This window comes from Rhinatrema bivittatum, chromosome 8, assembly GCF_901001135.1.
Source record: "Rhinatrema bivittatum chromosome 8, aRhiBiv1.1, whole genome shotgun sequence".
NCBI classification, from domain to species: Eukaryota; Metazoa; Chordata; class Amphibia; order Gymnophiona; family Rhinatrematidae; genus Rhinatrema; species Rhinatrema bivittatum.
Window position 1 is genome coordinate 76,304,281 of NC_042622.1, and position 12,135 is coordinate 76,316,415.

Sequence of the window (12,135 nt, forward strand, 5' to 3'; positions counted from 1 at the left end):
CAAGTCAAGGCATAACATAGATGTAATTGGTAGTTCAGAGGTGTATTAACCACAAGATCAGTTTGCATAGAAATAGCACATACAGAGCACCTTGTTTTGATTATGCCTATAGGTGTTTTTATTTGCAATTTAAAAGCAATGCTTTTGCTGGATTCTCTGATACCGACTTAAGTGGCCATTGTGGCACTGTGGTGGGCACATTGTCACATGTCTTTTGGTCTTGTTCAAGGATTCAGCTATTATGGATTTCAAAAACTAAGTATATATTGAAGATCATAGGTTATACTATTCCTCCGTCTCCTGAAGCCATATTGTTTGAACAGTTTCCTCCTGTTTTTTTAAATCAAGGGGACACAGATTGTTTGTCCGAAAGGCCTGTGTTGTGGGCAAGAAAACCATCCTGCCATACTGGAGAGGTGAAAATCCACCATCCTTTTGGCAATGGATAAATATGTGCGTGACATGATACAAATGGAACATATGGACTTGAAATATACTTTTTAGGGATGTGAATCGTTTTCCATATCGTCTTAACGATAGAAATCGTGTGGCAGGGCAAGAAAATCGTCTTAGGCACGATTTTTTAGTTAAAAAATCGTTAAAAATCGTTTTTTCCGATTAGTGCGCACTAACTCGAGTTAGTGCGCACTAACGGGAGTTAGTGCGCACTAACTGAAAATGATACAATTTGACACTTTTCAGGTCAGTTAAGGTCAGTTTAGGAATGAATATGTATTCCTATTGGCTGCCCTCTTATTTATTCATGTTACCAAGTTTCCTACTGACAGTATATGGGGGATGGGAAATGGAAACAGTTGGTAGCTTGACAAAACAAGTAATGTGATCAGTCAATGTGACTAGAACTTGTGCCCTAACCCTGATACCAGAGGTATTGTGATCTTCCTGCACACAGTGCCCTATCCCTATTAATACCAGGAGTGTTGTGATCTTCCTGCACACAGTGCCCTATCCCTAATACCAGGGGTGTTGTGATCTTCCTGCACACAGTGCCCTATTCCTGATACTGGGGGTGTTGTGATCTTCCTGCACACAGTGCCCTATTCCTGATACCGGGGGTGTTGTGATCTTCTTGCACACATCCCGATATCAGGGATAGGGCACTGCATGCAGGAAGATCACAACACTCCTGGTATTAATAGGGATAGGGCACTGCATGCAGGAAGATCACAACACTCCTGGTATTAATAGGGATAGGGCACTGCATGCAGGAAGATCACAACACCCCTGGTATCAGGGATAGGGCACTGTGTGCAGGAAGATCACAATACCCCGGAGGAGTGAGGGTCAGGCAGCTCCCCCCTGTCTGTGAAGCCAGCCTCTCACTAGTAATGCAGGGAGGGAGCTGTCTCAGACTTCACCATCCTCCCCCCCCCCCCTTACCCACACACCATTCACTAGCTGGGACATGGGGGAAGTCAGGAGTGAGGGTCAGGCAGCTCCCCCTGTCTGTGAAGCCAGCCTCTCACTAGTAATGCAGGGAGGGAGCTGTCTCAGACTTCACCATCCTCCCCCCCCCCCCCTCACCCACACACCATTCACTAGCTGGGACATGGGGGAAGTCAGGAGTGAGGGTCAGGCAGCTCCCCCCTGTCTGTGAAGCCAGCCTCTCACTAGTAATGCAGGGAGGGAGCTGTCTCAGACTTCACCATCCACCCCCCCCCCTCACCCACACACCATTCACTAGCTGGGACATGGGGGAAGTCAGGAGTGAGGGACAGGCAGCTCCCCCCTGTCTGTGAAGCCAGCCTCTCACTAGTAATGCAGGGAGGGAGCTGTCTCAGACTTCACCATCCTCCCCCCCCCCCCCCTCACCCACACACCATTCACTAGCTGGGACATGGGGGAAGTCAGGAGTGAGGGTCAGGCAGCTCCCCCCTGTCTGTGAAGCCAGCCTCTCACTAGTAATGCAGGGAGGGGGCTGTCTCAGACTTCACCATCCTCCCCCCCCCCCCTCACCCACATACCATTCACTAGCTGGGACATGGGGGAAGTCAGGAGTGAGGGTCAGGCAGCTCCCCCCTGTCTGTGAAGCCAGCCTCTCACTAGTAATGCAGGGAGGGAGCTGTCTCAGACTTCACCATCCTCCCCCCCCCCTCACCCACACACCATTCACTAGCTGGGACATGGGGGAAGTCAGGAGTGAGGGTCAGGCAGCTCCCCCCTGTCTGTGAAGCCAGCCTCTCACTAGTAATGCAGGGAGGGAGCTGTCTCAGACTTCACCATCCTCCCCCCCCCCCCTCACCCACACACCATTCACTAGCTGGGACATGGGGGAAGTCAGGAGTGAGGGTCAGGCAGCTCCCCCCTGTCTGTGAAGCCAGCCTCTCACTAGTAATGCAGGGAGGGAGCTGTCTCAGACTTCACCATCCTCCCCCCCCCTCACCCACACACCATTCACTAGCTGGGACATGGGGGAAGTCAGGAGTGAGGGTCAGGCAGCTCCCCCCTGTCTGTGAAGCCAGCCTCTCACTAGTAATGCAGGGAGGGAGCTGTCTCAGACTTCACCATCCTCCCCCCCCCCCCCCTCACCCACACACCATTCACTAGCTGGGACATGGGGGAAGTCAGGAGTGAGGGTCAGGCAGCTCCCCCCTGTCTGTGAAGCCAGCCCTCACTAGTAATGCAGGGAGGGAGCTGTCTCAGACTTCACCATCCTCCCCCCCCCCCCCCTCACCCACTCACCATTCACTAGCTGGGACATGGGGGAAGTCAGGAGTGAGGGTCAGGCAGCTCCCCCCTGTCTGTGAAGCCAGCCTCTCACTAGTAATGCAGGGAGGGAGCTGTCTCAGACTTCACCATCCTCCCCCCCCCCCTCACCCACACACCATTCACTAGCTGGGACATGGGGGAAGTCAGGAGTGAGGGTCAGGCAGCTCCCCCCTGTCTGTGAAGCCAGCCTCTCACTAGTAATGCAGGGAGGGAGCTGTCTCAGACTGGTATCAGGGTTAGGGCACTGTGTGCAGGAAGATCACAACACTCCTGGTATTAATAGGGATAGGGCACTGTAAGAGATGACTGTAGTAGATTGAATAAAGATCTGATGTTTCTGCTCTCCTCACACCAAACAAAACAACACACAAGCAGAGAAGCCCTTCTTACAAAGCTGAGCTAGTGAGTTAAGTAGGAGGAAAAGTAAACATACTGGTGCCAGTGTGGCTACTTAAAAAATACACTTACCAACAATCAATTACATATATTTGAACTGTGTACAGTTCCAGCCAGGACCACCTTTCTAAAATGCACAGTGATTGGCAAATTCAACATGCACTAGCATTTCAGGTGCCTGCTAACAAAAATAATAAACAAACAAGTTCTAGTCACGTGAGTGCTGATCATTACATTACTTTTTTGTCAAGCTTCCAACTGTTTCCATTTCACATCCCCCCAACCATATTGGTAACATCAATAGATAAGAGCACAGCCAGCCAATAGGAATACATACATACATATTCATTCCTAAGTGACCTTTACTGACCTGGGAAGTGTGAACACTTTGTTTCATTTTCTGTTGGTGTTCGTTAGTTTCCAGTTCCATTTCCATCCCCCCAACCATCACCTCAGTGGTAACCTTGGTAATATCAATAGATAAGAGGGCAGCCAGCCAATAGGAACACATATTCATTCCTAACTGACCTTCAGTGACCTGGAAAGTGTTTATTTGTATCATTTTCAGTTAGTGCGCACTAACTCGAGTTAGTGCGCACTAACACGATTTAACGATTTTTAACGATAAATCGTTAGAATTTCTATTGTATCGTGTTCTATAACGATTTAAGACGATATAAACATTATCGGACGATAATTTTAATCGTTGAAAAACGATTCACATCCCTAATACTTTTCTTCACTGGAATTTGGTTTTGGCAGTTTGGGAAAAGTATTTACAAACATTGCCTCCTAGAGCACGAAGTTTGATTATAAAAAGTGGACCCTGACTTTCTAGGGGAATTAACATTTGTTAATTTGAAGTGGACGTATCAAGGAGATGATGGACCTTGGGTTCCAGGGATTTAACATATCGAGTGTTTGGAGTGGGTCTATAATAATGTTCAGACATAGAGTGCTGGAGACAGTGTTGTGAAGTGGGGGAGGGGAGAATGGGTTGGGAGAGGGAAGGGAAGATATACTGGAAATGTAACTGTTTGTATACAGTTGCCTTCAAAGTACACAAGAACCATGGTACCTTAAGGTTATGTTGTTTGTTGTTTTCTTTTCTTCTAATAACACAGATTGTTTGTCCGAGCTTTCTATCAATGATCCAAGCTTTCTATCAATGATCAATAACTAACATTAAATTCAGTTTACCTGTATAATCTTTTTCTCCGACGCCATGTTTTTCTTCCCTACTGCTGATATATCTACTTCTATACCTCCCCTTCGCCATGTGCTTCATTAATCCACTTGTTTTATGTTTCTCTGCTTATCCCCCTGTTACTCATTCTCCATGCCTTCCCGCTGTGCTATTCCGCGTATTGAATCAACACTGACATTGGATCTTGCCGTCAACAGGTTAATGACTTAAGTGACGCTGCGCTTAAACACTCATTGTTGATTATTATGACAGAAGCTATAGCTTAGTCTCTGGAGACTGTTATTGATATAAAACCTGAAGCTCTTGATCGTTTTCCTAATGTATAAACTGTTATATGTAAAGCCTGTTGCTAACTTATTGTTTACTTACTGAATAACCTGTTATATGTAAAGCCTGTTGCTAAGTTATTGTTATCTGTAAACCGAGGTGATGTATTTCTATACGTACCGCGGTATATAAAAATCTCCAATTAAATACATAAATAAATAAATAAAATAATAAAAATTTTGATACTAAAAAAAATGCTTTAAAAAAATACTAACATGACTATGCTTATTGTACGGCACCCTCCACGGCCCGAGGGTGGATGATTGAATTGACCAGGTAATCTCCCTTTTTAAGGGAGGTCTTACGGCTGTATCTGGCTTGCTGACACCCCAATTCTTGACGTTAAAATTCATAGGGCTGGATTTTCAAAGGTTACTTGCGTAAATCCCCGGGGGTTTACGCGCATGGCCGGGCCTTACGCGTGCCGGGCCAATTTTCAAAGGGCCCGGCCACGCGCGTAAACCCCCGGGATGCGTGTAAGCCCCGGAGTAAGCGAAAGGGATGGTCTGAGGGCGGGGCGGGGCTAGAGGCGCCCAGCACAGCAGCCATTTCAGAAGCAGGAGTGTCCTGACTGCTCCTCAGTGACAGGAACGCAAAGCAAAGTAGGAGAGCACCTCGTGTGGTTTATAAATTCCTTTAGCACTGGGCCTGGTCTGCTGTGTGCTGGGGCTAGAGGACAAACTATGCACTAGGGTTAGCAAATCTCTCTAGCTTATTCAGTCTTTTAATGAGTATTTATTTACAATTAATTTGTGTTGATGCAGACTGCTTGTTAAAATCTTTGCTTACTTGTTTTAGGGTCCCATTGGATTTAGTGGTCCACCAGGAACAAGGGGTCCAAAAGGCCGTCGGGTGAGGAGCTACTAATTTTGAATGGCTGGTATTGCTTCAAAGTATTATTTTTTTCTTAAAAATAAGAAGAATGTTGATTGTGTGCTGGGTTTCTGTAGTGCTGACAAATGCGTGATAAATCTGGAAAGAACATATCTCTGTGAAACACTAACTTAAGAATTCTATACTAATAAAATTAGTTTTCATCAAGAACCTTGCTGAACCTATCAGTGGAAAAACATTTTCCTGTATAGATTAGATGCTTTAGTTGCTTTATGATCAGACCCCCATCTGCTTTGCATGTTGGGGGTGAAAGAAACATCAGAACACACAAAAATATCATTAGATCTTAGGAGGTCTAGGTGACTGAAAGAAAAGTATGGAAGCTAAATATTCTCAGTTTGTATCATAGAAGGCTGTTAGGCTGTACTATTGACCCTTTCTCAGTGTCACGTGTAGGGACTGTTGGCACAATGCATCATTGTGGTGCATTGCAGTTTGGTGCCTGTCCTGACCCAGACTGACCCCAGACTTTCTTGTCTCACTATACCCTGAGGGATCCTTGCCTGCCAATTCCTGGAACCCAAGGGCTCAGTCTGTGGAGAAAGGGACTGGTATAGGTGAAACTCTTGACTAGGCCCATCCCAGAGTTCACCTGTCAGCTGTCGGAGTGGGCCTAAAGGGTTCACTCTCCAAGCTGACCACTCCCTTATACCAAGAACCCACATTGTGGGTCAGAATACAAGGGGAATAGAAGAGAACATTTGTGCTTCAGCCAGAAGTACTATAAAGAACCTACAGTGTGGGTTGAGACTGGAAAGAGAGAGACCAGTGTGTATTACAAGGTGTGAGTAGAGGAGTGCCTGGGGTTTCCAACAGCCCAGAGGTGAACAGAAGCCCAAGTGATTTGGATTGCAAGTTCTTGCTTACTAAGACAACATTTGGACTTTGAGTTTTGGATACAGAGGCTGCGGGGGGGGGGGGGGGGGGGGGGGGGGGGGGGGGGGGGGGGGGGGCTAGCTGAGTCTGAGGTTGCAGTGGGTTATTTCATGCAGAGCTCGAGACTAGCACTAAGCTCCAATGGGCCGGGAGGTGCCCTGTCTCTAGAGCTGCTTCTGTATGCAGAGGCTAGATTAGGAATTGAATCTGAACAGTGAGTACTAATTACTGGAAGGGAAAGAGTTTAGATTTGGATGTAAGCTCAGGAGCTATGTTGAGGGATGGTGGCTTAAACGTTCAGGGGTTGCAGCTGGTTATTTCATCTCACAGGGCTGGGGACTGATACTGTGCCTGAAAGGACTAGGTGTGTACCACTCTTGTACTGTGTGTCTGGATGTGAGCTGTTTCTGAATGGAGTAAAAAGTGGTGCCTTCTACAACAGAGGGTATATTTTAACCTGGACCCTCACTGGTTCCACAAAAGAATAAGCAAAAAGAAGGATTTCCGTGTGAGAGAGACTGCCCTGAAGTGCAGTAAGGAATAAAGATTGCTGAATGAGTGAGTTTGCCCTGAAGAGATACAGAAGCGGTGGAGTAACTGAGGCTTCGGTGTCTAAGTGAGACAGCTGAAAGGAATGAAGTGGCTAACTGGGAATTCTGTGATCTTGCCAAAATGACAATAAAAGTTAAGAAGAATTTGAACTGTTATTTGAACTTAACAATTATTTCCCTTCTATCTCTTTGGATTACAATGCCCATGTAGGCACATCAAGTAGGAGTCACTGATTGTTATTTTATTGATGTGATTTTATTTTATGTTTATGTATGAACCATATTGCTCTACTTTTAATACTGTAACTCGCTTCAGTCTTTGAAGAGGTAGATGATAAAAGCTTTTAAAAATGTATTTTATTGGAGCACAAGTAAGGTGTGGATATTGGATTTATTGGATGGTGTTTAGAAGTGTCTTCATCCAGTTTGGCCTTACTGGTTATCCTGTCCCCAGCCCATATCCAGAGACTGAGTCTATCCGACCCTGGGTTTGCCAGGCAAATGCTCCCCAGGGCTGGAAAGGTGACCCCTTGGCACAGGGGTTACATATACTTTTTAAAATGAAAAAAATGCCTCTCGGAACATGCTTGTACAATTCACATAGAAATGCATGTGCAGCTGGGTACATGCACTGAATCTAGAGCTATTTTAGTACATAAAACTCCACTTAATGAGAGTCAGAAAAATTCACTGAATGAATCCCAAACATGTACAAAGACTTTTATTACCACAGCTTCACAGAAAAATGCAAAATATGTAACTCATAGCTACAAAATCTCAATCCTCCACATTCATACCTTAAAACCACTGTATATCAAAAAATCTTTTCTGAAATACAATATCTATATCAAAATTGTGACATAATTTTGATATAGATATTATACATGAGGCCAGCCAGCATTATTTTACAAGTCAAGAAATGTGCAGATGTTGGAAGAGATGTCTTAAGTTTCATTTTAGGTGAATTGGTACCAAAATACTATCCATGGTTCACATAGCCAGGTGTCTGTGTATAATAAAAATGGCAAAACAAAGTAGTTTTAAGGTTGTAAGAATTGGATTTAAAGACACAGGTCTTTGAAACAATATCCTAGTGACCTATGCATTAATAGTTTCTGGGTTTGCTGAAATGGTCCATTTGCACATCCTTTTGTTGTTTACTGAGTAAAGGTCCCTTTTTCAAAACAAGACCCATGTCTCCTGAAATGGATGGCTTGAAAGCTAACCTGTGAGCTCTAAAAAGGGAAGAAAGAGCAGTAAAGGGGATTATTTTAAACAGTCCTGTGATGAGTAGTGGGGGGTTTGTGAGCCATTTGAGCTGCAGCGTAGTTGATGCAGCCTCATAGGTGAACCTACAAGACCTACACCGGCAGCTGGCAAATGCACCGTGTAGCGAGACAGTCTGAAGCTTCACCTATACCAGCCACTTCGTCCGCAGGTTGAGCCCTTGTGGCCAGCAAGACTTAGGCAGGTCCCTAGGTTGATGAAGAGAGTCAAAGTTCAAAGGCACACCGTGGTCAGGACAGGCAGCAGACTAATAATATAGCAGTGATTCTTCAATGCAGATCGAATGTTATTGGAAAATTGATCTAGTTGGGTTTTTTTCTTCTTTTATGATTTTGTGATCTTATTTAGCTTTTATGATTAAACAGATTTATTTTATGTATTTGTAAATTTGATTTTATTGTAAACCACCAAGATTGTACTTCAGATTGATGGTATATAAATAAATTAATAATAATTATGGAATCGGAGATAGGCCAAAGTCGGGGCAGGCGGCTAACGCGGATGATCAGATCCAGGCAAGCAGCAGGCAATCATGGTCATGATCAGGCAAGAGGTCAAATCCAGGTGGCAGGCAATCATGGTCAGGTTCAGGCAAGAAGTCAGATCCAGAGAGTCAGACCAAGGGTGGATGAAGACACATAGAAGACACTGGACAAGATGGACAGAACAAGGCTGGAGCAAAGAAGCTGGATGAGGCAAGGAATCAGGAACACTGGCATGCTGTTCAACAAGCACTGCTACTAGGCAGGAGTCACTTTGCTGAGAAAATGATAGGGAGTGCGGACCATGCTTAAGTAGGGAATACTGCTGACATCACCAGGCGCCACTGAACCTTTCCCGCCAAAGGTCCCTTAAATATAGGCACGGATGCCTAAGGGAAGGGTCCTGAGGAGTTGAAGACGGTGGCATCCATTTGCAGTGTAGATGTGCGAGCATGCGCAAAGTTGCCCTGGTCACAAGAGGTGGTGTCCCAGCCATGGAAGAGCTGGTGCTCCTTTGCAGGTGAGTGAGGTGGCTTGCGGTCCGTCCCTCGAGCCGCTGACTGTGATAAGTCCTTGGGAGGCAATTTGAAAATTGACATACTAAGGGGCTCCCCTATATGAGAGGTGGTTTGAGGTGGATTGCGATTTTGTGTGTATTGAGAAAATATTACTGTATAACTGTATTTGAAAATGGTTTTAATTTTATTTTATTGTATGTTTTAAATTTTATTGTATGCAATTAGTTAGGCTCATAAGCCACTCTGAGTCTTTTCAAAAAGAGAGGGGGGTATAGTTTAAAATAGAAATAGTTGTACAGTAGTTTCTCTTTGAAAATTAGCATAAGGTACATAAACTAAAAACATTCATGTATTTTGCACTGCTATTTTGAATGGGTGGTCTAGAAGGGTAAAATATTGTATATACTTTTGGAATTATGCATAAGGCTCTTTTCCTCCCCTGACTAAATGCCCTCACAGTCTGGTTAAAGCTATACATGCTGTAGAAGCCATGTGGACGTTTAGCCAGCCAGAGGAGGGCAGTTTTCAGATAGGACAGTCTCGGTGTGTTCATCCATTTTTACATGCCTAGATTACTCTGAAAATTGTCTTTAGGTGGTTTTTGTTTTTTTATAAGGCAAGAAGAAACTATAACAAAGCCTGCTATTTGGTATGGAAGCATTTTGCAATATCATACAAAAAAGAAGGGGCTTGGGCTTCTGTGTCTTTTGTGAATATGGATGTTAAATCTATTTCACTGTTGTTTCACAGATATATGAAACGAGTTATTGCTTCTCATCCAGACAAAGAAACCTGTACCTCAGCAGTATTGCAAATTTGAAAAATCAAAGACCATTGACAGGCTGGAACTTGAACCTGGTTATTAACTCAGTAGTGGAGCCTTCCTTTGAGTTCTTACTTAAGACTTTTTTGTATTTCTTGACCTTGACAGTGCTTTTTCTTGGTAGTACTTTGCTTGGTCACATCATGCGATCCAATGGCCAGATTGTTATCTGGACTTTTCTTCATTTCTTTGTTAGCAAAATGTCATGCACCATTCCTATCTTTGTTACAAAAGATAACTCAAGTTTTCATGTAGCAAGAATTTGTCTTGACTACTCGTATACAAAGCCTTTTAATCTGAAGGAAGCAAATTCTACTCTCTAGATATTAAGAGAATGCTAAAGAATTTGTTATGTTTGGCCAACCATGCTCACCAATGAGCCTCGACTGTCCATGTGGCTTCAATGCTGTCATCACGTCCCCACTGGCGTCCTTAGGCGTGTGTGCACACATGATGTAGGCCCCCAGGCGGGAAATAGACACGGTGCTTGCAAATGACATCAGCCACCTCAGACTATTTAAACCCACCGAGCCCTGAACTCCTCGTCTCAACCACGAGTCTACTGCCTAGTGTGCAGTATGTGTTGTTCTTTTTTCCAGCATTCCTGCATCCCGCCATGCCTTGCCAGCCTTGCTTGTCCAGCCTTGCCTTGTCTAGGTTGTTTCGTCCAGCCTAGTCTTGCCTATCTCATCTTGTCCAGTGTCTCCTCGTCTGTCCTCGTCCATCCTTGGGTCTGATCTCCTGGTACTGACCTCTTGCTTTTGACCTGACTATGCTTGCTTGCCACCTGGATCTGATCATTGCTTTGGACATGACTAGGTTAGCTTGTTGCCTGGACCTGACCATTCCATTAGGCCCGACTATGCCTCCTTGCCATCTGTCCCGACCCTTGGCCTGTTCCCAGTATCTCCTGTCTGCTGCCTGTCCTGTCCCTGGCATGTCCTTGACTCTTGCTCTTCCTACTGCCCTAGGGACCCACCTAAGTCCAGCTGGATACCAGTACCCCCAGCCTGCGGGGAGGGCAGCTGATATAGGTGAAGCTCTAGTCTGTCCCGCTTCAGGGTGTCCTCACCAGCTGTCAGTGTAGGCCTCGTAGGTTCGCCTATGAAGCTGCCTCAACCACACCACAGCACCAAGGGTCACACTCATGCCACTCATCACAGTATTATTTGGAAAAGAAGAGAGATTTGCTGACTGGAAAGCCTCAGGTTCTTGGGGCTGTGAAATTACCTTATAAACAAAAAAACAGTAATTTAAAAAACATTGCAATATTTATTCAGAGTTAACTTTATTCATTTCAATGTTGTATGAAAGCATTCAGAAAAAGAACAAATCTAAAAATGGATGTCTTGTTTTGTTTTTTTTTAAGACACAAATAGAATTCAATAAGCCAAAAATATGTAAGGTGATACCTTTTTATTGGACTGACTTAATACTTAAAATTTAGTCAAGGTGTGTGTGCAAGGAGGGGTACCCATTTTTGCCCCTGAAAAGGTAGCTTTGCGTTTTATAAAAACATCAACAGAGGCTTCAGCTGATCTGAATGGCCTCAGAGTGACAGAAGTTTCACTAGACCTTGCATTCATGTGACGTCAGTGTAGTGTAAATGTGTGATAAGGAGATATACTACTCCCTACTGGGAGGAGTTCTAGGAGAGGTAGAAGCTGGAAGTACTAAGGAGAGGGATTCCAAGATCTGGAGTTTTTATATGTTCGGGGTCTTCTCTTCACTCTTCACAGAGAAGATTCAGGAGAGGAGAAGTGATCCTACTTAAAGGAGGTAGCTGGAACCAAGGGAGAGATTTGCCAGGCCTCATCTGAGAGGAAGGAACTATAGGAAAAGGGGATTCCTAGGAGTTCAGAGAGTGGAAGGGCAAAATGTTCCTCAGGAGCCCTGAGAAGAAAGGAATTCTCTGAGGGATGAGTATACTGGGAGGTACCAGAGGAGAGGCATCCTGCCTAGAAAAGTCCATGGGCTCAGAGAACTATTAAACCCAAACTGACCAAAGACTCCAGAAAGAGAAAGAGGAATACAGAAAAGATCT

At 44.7% G+C, this 12,135-nt stretch overlaps 1 protein-coding gene across 2 annotated transcripts in view; it reads left to right on the forward strand.

The window, feature by feature from the left end:
- LOC115096615 (collagen alpha-1(XXVII) chain B-like) overlaps positions 1-12,135 on the forward strand; it is a 514,116-nt gene that overhangs the window by 343,185 nt on the left and 158,796 nt on the right. For both annotated transcript variants that reach the window (XM_029611498.1, XM_029611499.1), the window contains exon 28: positions 5,459-5,512. In XM_029611498.1, the coding sequence (XP_029467358.1) occupies positions 5,459-5,512 (54 nt within the window). The remainder of the gene's footprint in view (positions 1-5,458; positions 5,513-12,135) is intronic.